Source organism: Psittacula echo, assembly GCF_963264785.1.
Source record: "Psittacula echo genome assembly, chromosome: 6".
Classification (NCBI taxonomy): domain Eukaryota; kingdom Metazoa; phylum Chordata; class Aves; order Psittaciformes; family Psittacidae; genus Psittacula; species Psittacula echo.
Window position 1 is genome coordinate 68802838 of NC_137743.1, and position 13934 is coordinate 68816771.

The 13934-nt window shown below is 40.2% G+C and overlaps 2 protein-coding genes across 31 annotated transcripts in view; one reads left to right on the forward strand and one right to left on the reverse strand.

The window, feature by feature from the left end:
• Positions 1-13078, forward strand: part of HNRNPA3 (heterogeneous nuclear ribonucleoprotein A3) — a 24626-nt gene extending 11548 nt beyond the window's left edge. For 10 of the 28 annotated variants that reach the window (XM_080620792.1, XM_080620808.1, XM_080620806.1 and 7 more), the window contains 5 exons: positions 547-672; positions 763-834; positions 921-3249; positions 3921-3995; positions 6181-6492. In XM_080620792.1, coding sequence (XP_080476918.1) covers positions 547-672; positions 763-815 — 179 coding nt within the window. In that variant the 3' untranslated portion in view covers positions 816-834; positions 921-3249; positions 3921-3995; positions 6181-6492. Of the gene's footprint in view, positions 1-546; positions 673-762; positions 835-920; positions 3250-3920; positions 4191-6139; positions 6493-7325; positions 9106-12985 lie in introns of those variants that run through there. The other 18 variants (XM_080620814.1, XM_080620819.1, XM_080620797.1 and 15 more) reach the window with 18 other exon arrangements.
• The window catches only part of NFE2L2 (NFE2 like bZIP transcription factor 2), a 24924-nt gene continuing 20237 nt past the window's right edge, over positions 9248-13934 (reverse strand). For all 3 annotated transcript variants that reach the window (XM_080620789.1, XM_080620791.1, XM_080620790.1), the window contains 3 exons: positions 13679-13774; positions 13010-13189; positions 9248-11023 (listed from right to left, as the gene is read on the reverse strand). In XM_080620789.1, the coding sequence (XP_080476915.1) occupies positions 9815-11023; positions 13010-13189; positions 13679-13774 (1485 nt within the window). In that variant the 3' untranslated portion in view covers positions 9248-9814. The remainder of the gene's footprint in view (positions 11024-13009; positions 13190-13678; positions 13775-13934) is intronic.

The window sequence follows — 13934 nt, forward strand, 5'->3', positions numbered from 1 at the left end:
ATTGTGTAGATGACATATCCTCCTTGTGAGGACTATAAGTTTATATAAGCTTTTTAATTGTTTGCCCCAGGTGTGGGGATTTAAGCTGCAGAATATGCATACTTCATTATACCCTCTGTTGTGTAAATGCAGCATGGTTTTTGTGGTTCTGTCACTTAATGGAGCAAATAAATTCTGTGTACTTTACATTATTGTCATACATACAAAGAGTTGGGCAGGGGAAGAATGACAGTGAAACTCACGGGCTTTGTTTGGAGGCCTTAAATTTGGTCTGTTGTGTTGACTTCAGATTGCCTACTCAAATCTATAAATTTTCTAGTATCATGTGATGTTTTTCATTTCCAATAAAGTGCCAGTTTCTGATCTTAAAAGTGTTAAGAGGTTTTCTGTCATTTGTGCATTGCAAGTAGAGGGTGTGCAAAATGCTTACAATTCTATTTTAAATGGTTTTAAATTGTTAGAATTAACATTGGGTGTCGTAATTTGGCAAGCTTCATATCCTAAGTGTTGAACAGAAATGGCTTTATAAATCTGTATTTGTTTCAGGTAATTATGGTGGAAGTGGAAACTACAATGATTTTGGGAATTACAGTGGACAGCAGCAGTCCAACTATGGTCCCATGAAAGGTGGTGGCAGCTTTGGTGGCAGAAGTTCAGGCAGTCCCTATGGTGGTAAATACGATTTTATACAGACAATATTCTTTTTTCTAGTTAAAATTTTTCAGTTTTCTTGTACTTCAATATACACCCTGTTTTTTGTAGGTGGTTATGGATCTGGAAGTGGAAGTGGGGGTTATGGTGGTAGAAGATTCTAAAAATGCTACCAGAAAAAGGGTAGGTGTAATGCATGTTTCTAATGATGATTAATCATGTACAACTGTTCACTGAGAGTAATAATTTTCTTATCCTGTATTCAACAGGCTACAGTTCTTAGCAGGAGAGAGAGCGAGGAGTTGTCAGGAAAGCTGCAGGTTACTTTGAGACAGTCGTCCCAAATGCATTAGAGGAACTGTAAAATCTGCCACAGAAGGAGCGATGATCCATAGTCAGAAAAGTTACTGCAGCTTAAACAGGAAACCCTTCTTGTTCAGGACTGTCATAGCCACAGTTTGCAAAAAGTGCAGCTATTGATTAATGCAATGTAGTGTCGATTAGATGTACATTCCTGAGGTCTTTATCTGTTGTAGCTTTGTCTTTCTTTTTTCTTTTTATTTTCCCATTACATCAGGTATATTGCCCTGTAAATTGTGGTAGTGGTACCAGGAATAAACAAATTAAGGAATTTTTAACTTTTCAATATTTGTGTAGTTCAGTTTTTCCACATTTAGTACAGCGAACTCTATAACAGAAATAAAATGTAGTTTAGGGTGTTTCCTTGTTAGTTAATAGAGAGGATTAATGCATTTCTCAATTACTATTTTGTATTAATTTAAAGTTAACAATAGAAACACCTATTGATTTGCAGTCTTAAGGGGTCTAGTCTCAGTGTATATATGTAACTGTCATTGACATGAGTTACATAGGCATACAGAGGGAGAACATCTGTATGTTGCATTATAGTTTGTTTAGATGTATAACTAGGATTGAGTTACTCAAATTAGTGTTTGTGAATTATAGAACTAAGCTTTACCTTAATGAAAATTTCAAATTACTTTTTGGTTTGTGCATATTTTTTTAATTTGTAGTTCTGTATTAGTACTAGCGCTTCAAGAAAATAAGGCATGATAAATATTTTAACAAGACCAACTTTAGACACATTAAAGCTGTCTCCCGTCTCATTTGAGATGTACAAGGGATAATCGCAGTTGCTTAAGTCTTGGGTGAAGAGAAAAAGAAACTTGCTTTTTACCTTTATATTTATTGTAATTCCCGAGAAGTTAAGGTGGGGGGAATCAAGTGCCTGTTTCCTTGGGATATACAATGATTCTGTTTCAATAAAACTATACTTTGGGGAGGGTGGTTTGGAATTTTCATCCCCTTTGTCCCTGGTTCCCTCTCCCTCACACCAGACTGCGCTGTTGCGATAAAATAAGGTGTCATAGTGAGAGTAATAGGTGTGTTCCTCAATAACTTAATGGCTATATACTTTCTTGCATGCACCCTAGGCAATTTTCTGGACACATTCTTCTGACTGGGAGCCAAGGGTAGCACAGGTGTAATCACTGACAGTCCCAGGTAACGCGTTCCAAAAGCCCCTTCACCACGGGCTCTGAGTAGTATAGTTTTCAAGCCTTTGCCCTTGCGAATGTCCCTGCTCAGCTGAGAGCTCGAAGGTGAAACGAAACATGATCTAGTTTAATTTACTGACTAGAAACACTTGCCACGATGTAGAATGGTACAGTCTGGAGTGCCCACAGGTAGAATGATAGCGTGTGACAACTCGATTTTTTATTTTTTTTTTTTTTTTTTTTTTTTTTAATTGCACTGGAGTAGCAAATCTTATCAGCACATGTGGCTAGAAATTGTACCTCATTCTCACTTCTGACCTCCAAATTAAGGCGCTGCAGCCTGTCCTTTTCTCATCTGATGCCAATTCTCTCCACCATTGCCAGGACAGTGCTTTCTGTCCATTCAGACTCAGAAGAGTAGGGACGCAGTCAATAGAAGAAATGCTCAGACACTTGGCAATGTGGTAATGGAATTTCACCTGTCTCACTTCTGGGTCAATGTGCAGTATAAGGTAAATGCAATTCCAGTGTAGGAATGAATCTGCAAAGATGTATGAAATGGCTCGAGGCATCATCAGTCATATTAATAATGAATTATAATTTTAAGAAGTAGTAGAATAATGAGTGTGTTGTTTGAAAAAAATTAAAACAATGTTATTTAAACACTGTTATTGGAGTGTATTTAGACTGCAGTACGTTAAAACAAGGAACTGGTGTCAAGATGGTAGCCTCCAAACTGGATTTCAAAAGTCTGCTTATTCTTTTCTGTGGAGTTTTAAAAACATCTCTAAAGCTAAAGCAAGAATTGGTGATTTAGTGAACGCTTCTGTTGCTGTACATACCAATTTGGGCTTGGGGTGGGAGGGAGGCTGTATTTCAATAAAGGCATTTTTTAAACAACCCATTTGGAGTTTGAAAGCATGGAAACTAAAATGCAACTCACCTAGGGAGTGAGCCACCTAACTGCCGACTTGCTTTGTACATTACGACGCTTAGAAGATGTGTAGACTTGTACCTGGGCCTGCACCTGGTTGCAGGGACAAGAAGGATGGGGTTGATGTCCCTTCTGACAATTGATCTGGTATTTCTAAATTTTTTAGAATGTATTGACAGTGTTCTTTTTAACAGGGCCTCTTGTAGCTGTACTGTGACAACAATGTTAACTTTGAACAATAGTGTCATAATAAACTTTATGAACAAGATCTGTATGCAACCTTTTAAGAGATGATGTAAGTGACGGCTTTGTAGGTGGGTGGGGTAGCTTAGATGTTGTCTGTGATGTGGAAAAGTGTAAGCCGTGAGGACAGTGATTAACCAGCTTGAAAGAACCTAGGATGTACTCCTCTGACCCATACTTGCTAAGGAGACTCTTAAGACAGGACTTCAGCAGCCTATTGAGTATGGAGAAGTCAGCATAATTAAAGAATGACGAGGCAGCAGGAGCAACAGCTTCAACTTCCAGAAAAGTGAAGGCATAAGATACTGTGCTGATAGTGAGCAGCTTCCCAAAGGCTAGTTAAATCTGCTTATCACAGCTGAAATATCGAAGAAAGTCTAGCAAGAGTTCTTCACCCTTTGGAACCTCCTTGAGTGATAGCTACTTGAGTTGACTCAAAATCAATAGGTCTAGCATTTAGACCTGAAAGGAAGGGCAATGAGCATAGGTAAGGTTTGCCTTTAAAATTTTTCATGAATTATAAAGAGTAGCGGGGATTTTTTGAACAAGGTAAGAGTAATTTCTTTAATTTTCAGGTTGAATGAGAAGCTGCTGCTTGACAAAATGGGGAATGTCTTGCACATCCTCTTCAGTTGAAGGTTTCTGACTGGGTAAGATTTGTAGTGTATAGTAAACCATTTACTATAAGTAACCCGTTACTTCCTTCTAGGCTTTCCCTTGCCAGCCTCAAGGAAAGCCTTAAGTACTAAGGAGCAAGTACTCCAGCATCCGTCATCCAGCACTCCCTGTTCTGGGTGAGGGTTGCTTGCTGGCATTGCTATTCAAGAATCTCCTGTTCCTGGCAGGTACAAAGCTGGTGTGTGTCTGAGATCAACAAGAGAGAAATGAGAAATGCTGTGAACTATGTGCTATAAAAGTTACTGGGGTGCTTGGGGGAGGAGGGCTGGAGGGGAGGGGAGAAGATGTTGTTTTCCCTTTGATGGAAAGAGGTGCCTTGCAAAGACCCAGCCAGGCAAGATGGGAAGCGATCCATGCCAGGTCTCATGGGAACTTGGTGAAGGTGCTTTGCGCTGCTCAGGGCAGTGAGTTCCCTCCCTAGTAAACATGTCTCTGGGTTTGCATTTGTGCAGTGCTTCCAGGCAGGGAGGTTTAGTGGCGGCTCATGCTGTTGTGTGAAGCCTGGCTGGAAGCACAACTGTGTTACACAGATGAATGGCATTAAAGAATCTTTCATCAACCTGTTTTAATGCAGATTGGTTCTTAACTCTTGGAACATGTATTTCCTTTTCTACATCTTTGGTCGTTACAGGCCTGGAGTATTTTTAGCTCCTTTTATATTTAGAGTAGCCTAGTACCTATTTAAACTTTGCAATAAATTTTTTGAGCCTGCATTAGTTTTGTGAAGTCAGTTTCTATTTTAGCATTGGTTATGCTTCAGTTACTGAGAAAAAAGTCAAACAGAACTCCTGCATTTCAGTTTAACCTGGAGCTTGGGCATGTTCAGAGACTGACTCAGGTATTTAAACTTGTTACTGCTGTCCATAAAGATCCAGAAAGCAAACTCTTGACATTGTAACTTAGAATTAAGTTGAAAGTAACTTACAGTGGTGATTGATGTTGAGATTTTCATGTAATCAGGAGCTACTTAATGGAAACCTCACAATGACTGTTTGTGGTTTTGACAAATGTTGAATATTTTTGCTTAGCAGAGGTTGACCTAGAATATGAATCTGGTGCAGTAAGGTCACAATCTCCTTAGTGCAGCATAATGTGCTGGCAGTGAGCTGCTGAGCTGACAGCTTGCTGTCTTATGCCTAGAGTGGGAATACTGTTGCTTTTCCTCTGCTAGGCAGGGTTTCCTCGTGAGCTCACCTGTACATGGCACCAAGTGAGGAAGAGCAGCAGTGTGTCTGCTGAGGGCAAAGGCTTCTGTTTATGGGGGAGAGCGGAAATGTTCCTGGTTTTTAACAGTAGAATCTTGAAAATGTTTTAACAAAAACTCTGCTTTGCATCCCATTACTAGGCCTGTGTGTAGAGCACAGCTCAGCCTTAGCGGGAGAGGAATCTGTGTTGCTGCAGACTCGTTCTGTGCTCTGGCGGGGGTTTTTGCACCACGTGTAGAACTAGATGGTCACTGTCAGAATTATTTTCACCCTTTGATTTGTAACACTCCTGTTAGACTCATTTGCTTAATTTCAATTGTTCATACCCCAATTTCTTCAGAAATAAACCTTGTCAAAGGTAAACCTGTGTATCTTTGCCCAAAAGGCACTTCCAAGAGTTAAGAATTCTGGTTTGTGGATAGGTTTTTCTACAGTGGCTGCTACTGAAAATAGCTGTAAATGGGGATGTAAAGATGTAAAGTCAATGAAGCGCTGGTCCCTAAGCTGCAGTTCTACAGAAGTTTATTTGCTGCTTAAACCTGTGTCTTAATCTAAAAGCAAATGCTACTTCCAAGAAGTAAAAATGTATTTCCCCAAAAGGGGGCCAGGTTGATGTGGATGTGATGAGTATTTTGTTATTGTAGAACCCTGAAATTAAACACAGCATCTTAACTTTGGTATCATTTAAATACTTAAGGTGCGAAGGGGAATGCTCCTTTCTTTCAAGCATTGGTTTTGTGATGTACTGACTTGCTGTCTTTGGTTCCTGTGTTCAAGACATTAATGTGTTTTCATAAGACTGTCTCACCACAGTGGAATATTCACTTACATGTCGGTCTGTGGTCTCTGATGGGTGTTTGTATCTTAAGCTTTGTGGAACATGAAAGATCTTGAGTCTCTCTGAAATTCAGGTATCTGATGGATGGTTCTTTTTCTGCTGTGGGTGCTACAGGTTGACATCTCTGTCTAAGATTAGCTTTTTCCTGAACTAAAGTAACCCAAGTATCTCCGTAGAAGAAAAAATGGCCTTCATGTAGAAGATAATATCGCAAGATTGGAATCAGAATAATATGATAACTGGCAAAGACTTGAAGAGCAATGGTGCCAGTGTGCTGAGATCTTAGAACTTGTGCTTAAACAAGTTTGAAAATAGTGTGGAAATTTTGTATTTTCAGTATAATCCATAATGGATTGAAATTTGTTTAAAATATTTCCATTTTGTATCAGAATAAAGTGTATGCTGTCAAATGACTCACATCTAAAATGTGTTGACATCACCTTTTTTTAAGTGCTGTGCAGAACACAAAGCGGTCCTAACTCACTGCAACACACTGAATTAGAGGATCAGCTTTCCAGCTTGGGACTGGTGGCTCAGCCCCACTCCTCAGCTTTGCTTTTAATGGTTGTAAAACTGAATGTTCTGATCAAGTGGTCTCCACATGGAGAGTTGTTGGTGTACAAGGTCAGCATTGGGATGCGTTAGACTTGGCAGTGTCACAGTCACTCTCAGCTTCGGGAACATACTTTGTACCTCAGTAGTAACAATAAAGTGAAGGATATAGTTTGCAATCCAGTGTTTTTGCATATACCAAATTTAATGTGGAATATATATTTCCTTGCTGATGTGTTCTGATGTGAATATAACGTTCACTGTGCTGATGATATAAAAAATACTGTTTTAAACTGAGTGTGAGTTACTTCAGACTGATCCTTTGCCTGGTGGAATTTGAACAAGGCTTCTGTGTTAACTGCAGGTTTTTTGTCGTTTCTCTTTTCATCCTGGTATTGGAATAAGTATCCCATTGTTAGGTTTTTCACCATGTGGATAGTACATGTACAGCAACTCCTGCAAAGGCTGGTTCTAATGGTGCTGTTTGCCCTTTGCTTTTGCATTAGCACTAAAACAAGGAACAAGGTGGAAAGCAGGAGGTTACTGAGGTCTCTGTTTTATACCCAATTTGTAATTAAAGTATTTATATTGCAGCTAGAGAGAACATCTTGGATGTCAGGGATTAGATAGCCTGGTTAATGGCGGGGGGGGGAACCCAGGAGCTCCTCAGGTTCTCTGTGCTTTACCAAATCAAATCCAATCTCTAGTTTTTCAGCTGCTGGTATTGTCCATTTGCTCCCAACAAGAGGCATGTCCTTGCACTCTGAGCATGTGCAGGGCTGTGCAGTGGGATGGACTGACAGGCAGGTAACAAGCAGGTCAGTATAAACAAGGTAAGTGGCCTCACAGTGCAAGTGGGGTCACCTGGGTTTACATTTCTGAGTGTGTTCTGCACCACAAATGTTAGTACTTAATGTCAGGGCTGGAACACCTGACGGTGCCAAAGACTTTCTTCTGGAACTGGCACTTGACCATTACACTTGCCTTTTAAAGAAATAGTCAATAGGATTGTGGTTCCTGGCATTATGCTGCCCTGCTGCAAGAACTCTCTTCCTGGTGAAGCTGTTGTTACTGCTCTGCTTTCCTCTCCTGCTTTACTCTGGTTAGCTAAGGTTGTGCTGCAGGTAGTATGAGAGGGATGTCTGTACTCTGCTATTCAGAACTGGTGAATGAGTTAACAGGAAGATGAATGGCAAGTGACAAAGATTGGAAATGAAAATTATTTGGGGGCAACAAAAAAGTCGTGAAATGGTTACACTGATCCTACTGTGACCAGTTGGACAATAAAATAGCACTTGAAATTCTGTGTCTAGAGACAAAACCAAACCTGGTACCAACAGTTGTAGGCTGCAAAGGAGTTAATGTTATTCAGGTGAGAGGGCCTGAGAAGTTGTATGAAAGCAACAACCACCACAGAGCAGCTGAGAACAGGAGACCTTCCACAGCATCCTGTGACAGTCCTATCACAACTCCACTGTTCTGTATGTCACTCGGGACATCCCTAAAATGTAAGATAGTGTGGAATTGGGATTATGTTAATTAAAAGTGTTTCTTGGGCTTTCATGGCCAGCCATAAGATGAGACATTTTCTGCTGTGCGTGCAGCTTCAGCACAGTTAAAAAGTTAGAGAAATAAAAATCTCAAGCCTGAATTCACCAGCAACTGTATCATTTTGTTTAGCATTACCCTAACTTTGTGAATAATGAACCAATAATGCAAGGCTGGGTTCCTGAGCTGATGTCCCTCTTTAAACCCTTTTTCCTTCAGTGTGGGTCCTACTCTGCCATTTTCCTTCTTATGAGAAAGAAATACCAAAGGTGGTGCAAAACAACTTGGCGTTTATTATACTAAATGAAGTTATGCATAATATTGTTATAAAGAAAAGATTCAGAAAGTTATAGAAAGCATCAGTGACAGAGAGAAAACTCAGATGAAGTACACCTTCTGTAAGTTTCATAGGGAAGATGATGTGGTTTTTAACATTGAGATCTACATGTGGATTTCAAATTACAAATGATGCATTTCCTGCATTCAGAAAATCTATGATCAAGTATGAGTCTGTGTGAAGAGCAAACAATGCAATGCCAGTGATTCTCCCACCTGTTACTCTCTTAGAGATCATAATTTAAGCTCCACATCACTTTCCCATTACCTGAGCACAGGCTGCAGGCAGCAGGGTTGGTTGGCCACTGGTGTGCTGCCTTCTATGTGCTCTGACGCAATGGGAGTGACCAACTCTGACTCGAGTCAGGCCCCTTCACAGCCGCACAGTGCACATTCAAGAATGGTTACTCAAGAGTGTATGGAATTTTAAGTTGGAAAAATGCTTAATGCTGCCCGTGACCAAATTCACAGGTTTTAAATGGCTTTGGTGAAAAGATCTCATCGTGAATTTAGGTAGTGTTCAAATGGCAAAACACAAATGACATAAACCTAGCATAATGCAAAACTCTGCTACAAAATCCTTCCAAGTGGCAGTTAGAACACTAAGCTGAACAAGGCATTAGTAACGCTGACAGTGCTGTGCAATACGTCTCTCTGGTTATTAAGTACATTTGTTACATGAAGACTTAAGCCTTGGAAAACTAGGGCGGAATTCCCTTTGTTAGGGAAATAAATGTGCATGAAGTAGAGTTACAAAAAAAGGTTTAATGAAAACGGATAAATCAAAATCAAACTTTAAGTATCAACTTTTATACTGTATTAAAATCATAAATATTCAGCAAGTATAAATGTGCAAGAAAAATGGGAAACAAGCACTATTGCATATTTATAAAAAAGGATCAGAAACCATGCTGCTTGTCTTACCAGAAACTATATTTGGAAGGCTAAAATAATTTTTATATATATATCTCTCTCAAATCAATCTATGAATATAACAAGAGATAGGAACAGTATATAAATATGGTATCTTTAAATATTTACATGTATATGGAAACTACTCAAAGTGGTGCTGTAAGAAGGAAATGTCTGTTATAAAAGTGAGATTACAAATTTTGCATACTTCCATCTGCATTAAGCTGTTAGTTTTAAACCTGCGTCTTCCATAAACTAATCATTAACTTTTAAATCATCATTGCATAGAATTACTTGAAAAAAATATTACCTAATTCTGCATTCCACCTCACAGTAAAAACTATCAGGAGGATGATACAAAAATAAGAGCTCTGAGAGCAGTAGCCAGCTGTGCTGCCCATCATAGTTTAGCCTCTGACTTCTTGCCCTTAGGAATAAGGAAGACATTGCCATCTCTGGTTTGTTGCAGAGAATATTCATTAGGCGAGTAAGACTTGCCATCTTCATCACGGAGCATGCTGAAGACCTCAAGGTATAAGGTGGTCAGCTGCTTTTTCATTTGACGAAGGCTCTTGTCGTGCTCCCCTTTCTCCTTAAGCAATTTCTCTTTCTCATCCTTCAGGTTATTCAAGTCTTGCTCCAGTCCCACTATATTTTCCAGTTTTCTTTTACGGCAGTTCTGAGCAGCCACTTTGTTCTTGCCTCTCCGGCGTATATCTCGGATGAGCGCAAGCTGGGCTTCGTTGAACTGCTCCTTAGACATCATTTTGTTGAAGTCATCAACAGGGAGATTGATGATTTTTTCAACGGGAAAAGGGATCTGCAGAGCCTTTGCTCTTTGCTCATCTCTTGTGAGATGAGCTTCAAGGCGGCTTGAAGATTTATCCTTTGTGAAGGGAGCTTTGGGGTGGCCAGGGCTGGCAGGGAGTTCCTTCTTTTTTGTGTTTGTACCCTGCAAACTTGGTGTTTCAGTGCTTGGTGCCATAGAAGAGAACACTTGATCCTTGAACTGCAGTGAGTACATGCTAGCATTGCTCTGCGGCACACTTCCAGGACCACTATCCATGTCTTCCATTTCAGAGTCACTATAGCCAAAAGTCTTATCTCTGTAGGCAGATGATTCCACAGAGTGATCAGGCGATGCTACGCTAGAACTTGCATTCAGTGAAATACCTGAGTCAGAATCATTGCATTCTGGTCCAGTTCCTGAGTGGTTGCTGTTAAAAGCTTTACACAGTGAGAAATCAGAAAGATCAATAGGTTCACTTAGAATCTCCACAAGTGATTGTCTGACAGTGTTTGTCATTGCTGTGTCACCGTTCGCCTTTGTGTCGATAAAGGTGGTGTAGAAATCCTCACAGAAATCAGAGTTTGAGGGGGACATGTCATTTAAAGAGCTCACGCTCAGCTGGCTGGTGTCTTCTGGTGGTAAAATGCCAGAAAAGGGCCCCTCAATGCTATCCAGGAACTCTGGACCACAGTTAACATCCTTCCTCATGGTAGGTAATGAGCTGTAGTAATTGTAGTTGTTGTGCATTTCTGTTGACTTGGTTTCAGGGCTTGTGATTGTGCTTACCTCAGCCAGGTTATCATTTTCAATGTTAAGACACTGCATGGGAAATGCAAAAGAAGTTGAGCAACACATCTTCAATCAATAAAGCCTTTTTTTATAACCCACAAACACTAAAGACTCTAGCAGTCAATATGCACTTAACATGAGTCGTACAACATTGCTACAACCTAGGTGACTACAACACACTTACTAAGAGGAAGCTTACTAGAAAGAAGATTAGATACCTAAACAAGAGCATGAAGCAATGCATGCTGGACAAAGCTAGTTAGATTCAGAAAGCAGAGCCCCTCAAACTCCTGGCAAGATGCTTAACAGACCCATGCCAACACTACATGGAAGCTACATGGAGCCCTCCTGCTCTGGTAAACTGCTCATGGGGATCCTGGAGCTGCCAGGTCTTAACATCTCACAAGCACCACTGCTGGGAATGGCACCAAGTATAGTCAATGTAAAGTTACTGAAATAGACTTCATGAGTATTTCTAGCAAACAATTACTTTTAGCACTCTTAATTTCATGCTATGTGATAGATTTCTTTTCCTCAAAGAGCAAGATTCTTTTAGGATGTACTGAAAGAGGCAGCTGCTCAATGCAGAGAAACATAACTCTCAATGAAGTAAAGAGAGCATTAACATGAAGCCTTGCAAGCATTAACTCACCACACACACTTTTAGTTAGGCTGGCTAACAACAGTGTGAGCACCCAAGACTTTACAGTGATGGGCTTTCACTGGCTACAAGACCCATGCTCTTTCCAAAGGGGTGGCAGTTTCTGCACTGAAGCTGACATAAGAGGGCCCACTGTCCCTGAAAAATTAGGCCATTACCAAAATGATTCTGTTTCTCTTAAGAAGGGACCACACACTGGTTATTTAACCAGAGATTGTCCAAGGCTTATGCTAAGGTTTTGAAGTGAGAGCTCTTTTTTTTTTTCCCCTCTCTTCAAACATAATTTGTGAAAGGTGATGCCCTCAATTGAACTATCTCACTGCTTTCAGAAGATTATTCCATCACTACTCAGAATTACTGCAACAGATTGAGTTTGGTTTGGTCTCTTACTGCAGTTTCAGCATTGCTGCTGCCCCTCCACAGCCAATTGCCCTTGTTTTTATGTGTGGCTTTTAAACCTACCAGAGCAGTAAGACTGGGGAAGTAGAGACACTTTGAAAAATATAAGAAATTGAAGGGAAAATGCAGAGGCCCCAAACCACTCACTTCCAGCAAACATTTGTTTTTCAGTGTTTTCAGTTTACAGGCATTCTACTGAGCATTTATCTCTTGTGTTAACAGCATAAAGTAGAGCTACATCATGCTGAAGCATGATGTTGTTCTGTGGTAACTTTATTCTATCTTATAGTCAAATCTAAGGAATATATAAATAGAAACACGAGGATAGGAGAAAAAACCCCAAACCCTGGATGTTCTCCATAACTCATAGCTCAGGAACACAGCAAAGTGATTCCTTTGTTCCTTTGAAATATTTGGTTCATGTACATTACATGATTAGTTCTTCCTGAACACATATAAACAGTAGTAGTTCTTATCTTAACGAAACCTCCTCCTCAGATAAAAGTTGAATGCAACTATAAACGATTTACACAATCATACACTGAAAAAAGAACATCATTTACAATAACACTCATGGAAACAATTCCTGTTGCAGACACAGAATTCAGAAGTGTCAATTTTTAAGCAGCTGAAATTTAAACCATGATCATGCTGCAATGAGCTGCATGCAGAGGCAAACAGTGATTTGCTAAACATGGGGAAGTTCTGATCGGGAAGACAGACCGCGTGTTATAAAGGCCTTGGATAAACAACTGGTCTCCTTCCTCCTATGTGTTTTTCAACATATTCTTAAAAAATAAAGCTTAAATTGAGTTCTAGACATCCTGCAGGTGTAGGATCCAACACAGTGATTATAACTATTGTGTTAAGATGCTATTGTACTGCCTTCTCCAAAATACAATACTCTTGCAAAATATCACACTTTTTTTCAGGTGCTTATCATACCAAACTTTTACCTGTAACTCTGTAAGGGACAGTAATTCTTCCCAAACTTGGTCTATGTTCTGCATGTTCTCCACATCAGTAATTGGATCTAGAACAGGCGATTCAGGTGGCTGAGTTTCATCAGAAGAGATCAAGACTTGGTCGTGATCGAGCTGAGCAGGAACCAGTGACTGAAATTCAGCTGAAGAAGCCTCGAGTGTTTAGAACAAAAGAAAAAAATACAAATTAACCCCCCCTAAACAAAACAGTTACAAAAAGGAAACCCCCGCATAAGAAACCCCACTCAGAAAACAACTTTGTGTTATAAATGAAACCGCATGGGTCAGCACAAGGTAACAGAGCAATCAAACACACTGACTCCTGGGAGCTGCACGAAGCTCACTGTAACAAACTGACCACTGTCATTTGCAGTAACTGGAAGGGCTGTCATCAGGTGGTGTTACACACGGAGTCCTGCCTGCAGGATTCAGCCAGCAGAAGGAACACAAGAGCACCACTCCCTCCAGACACAGCCCTAGTTCAAGCCCACTACACTGCTCTATTCCAGCTGGAGTCAGCTTGAGGACAAAACCCAAATCATATCACAGATCAGGATTATGCTGCAAACAAATCCTAATGAAAGACATGAGACTGAGCCCCTAGAAGACCACCCGTGAAACCACTGCACTGAGCATTTTTACCTCATTGTCGTCTATAAATGGGAATGCTTCTGCCAAGAGCTGCATGCAGTCATCAAAGGAGAAGGCCTCTGCTTCTGGTTTTGGACTCTGTGTGGTCTAAATAGGAAGGTTATGACAAAAGTTAACTGCATCTTTGAATAACTGAAGAATCTTCCATTACAGCAACGAATGCAAATTCAGTTTAGATAACCACTAACATTATGTCTTCCTGTGAATGGAAAAAGGTTTAAACATGCTCACAAACCACATTAAGGAG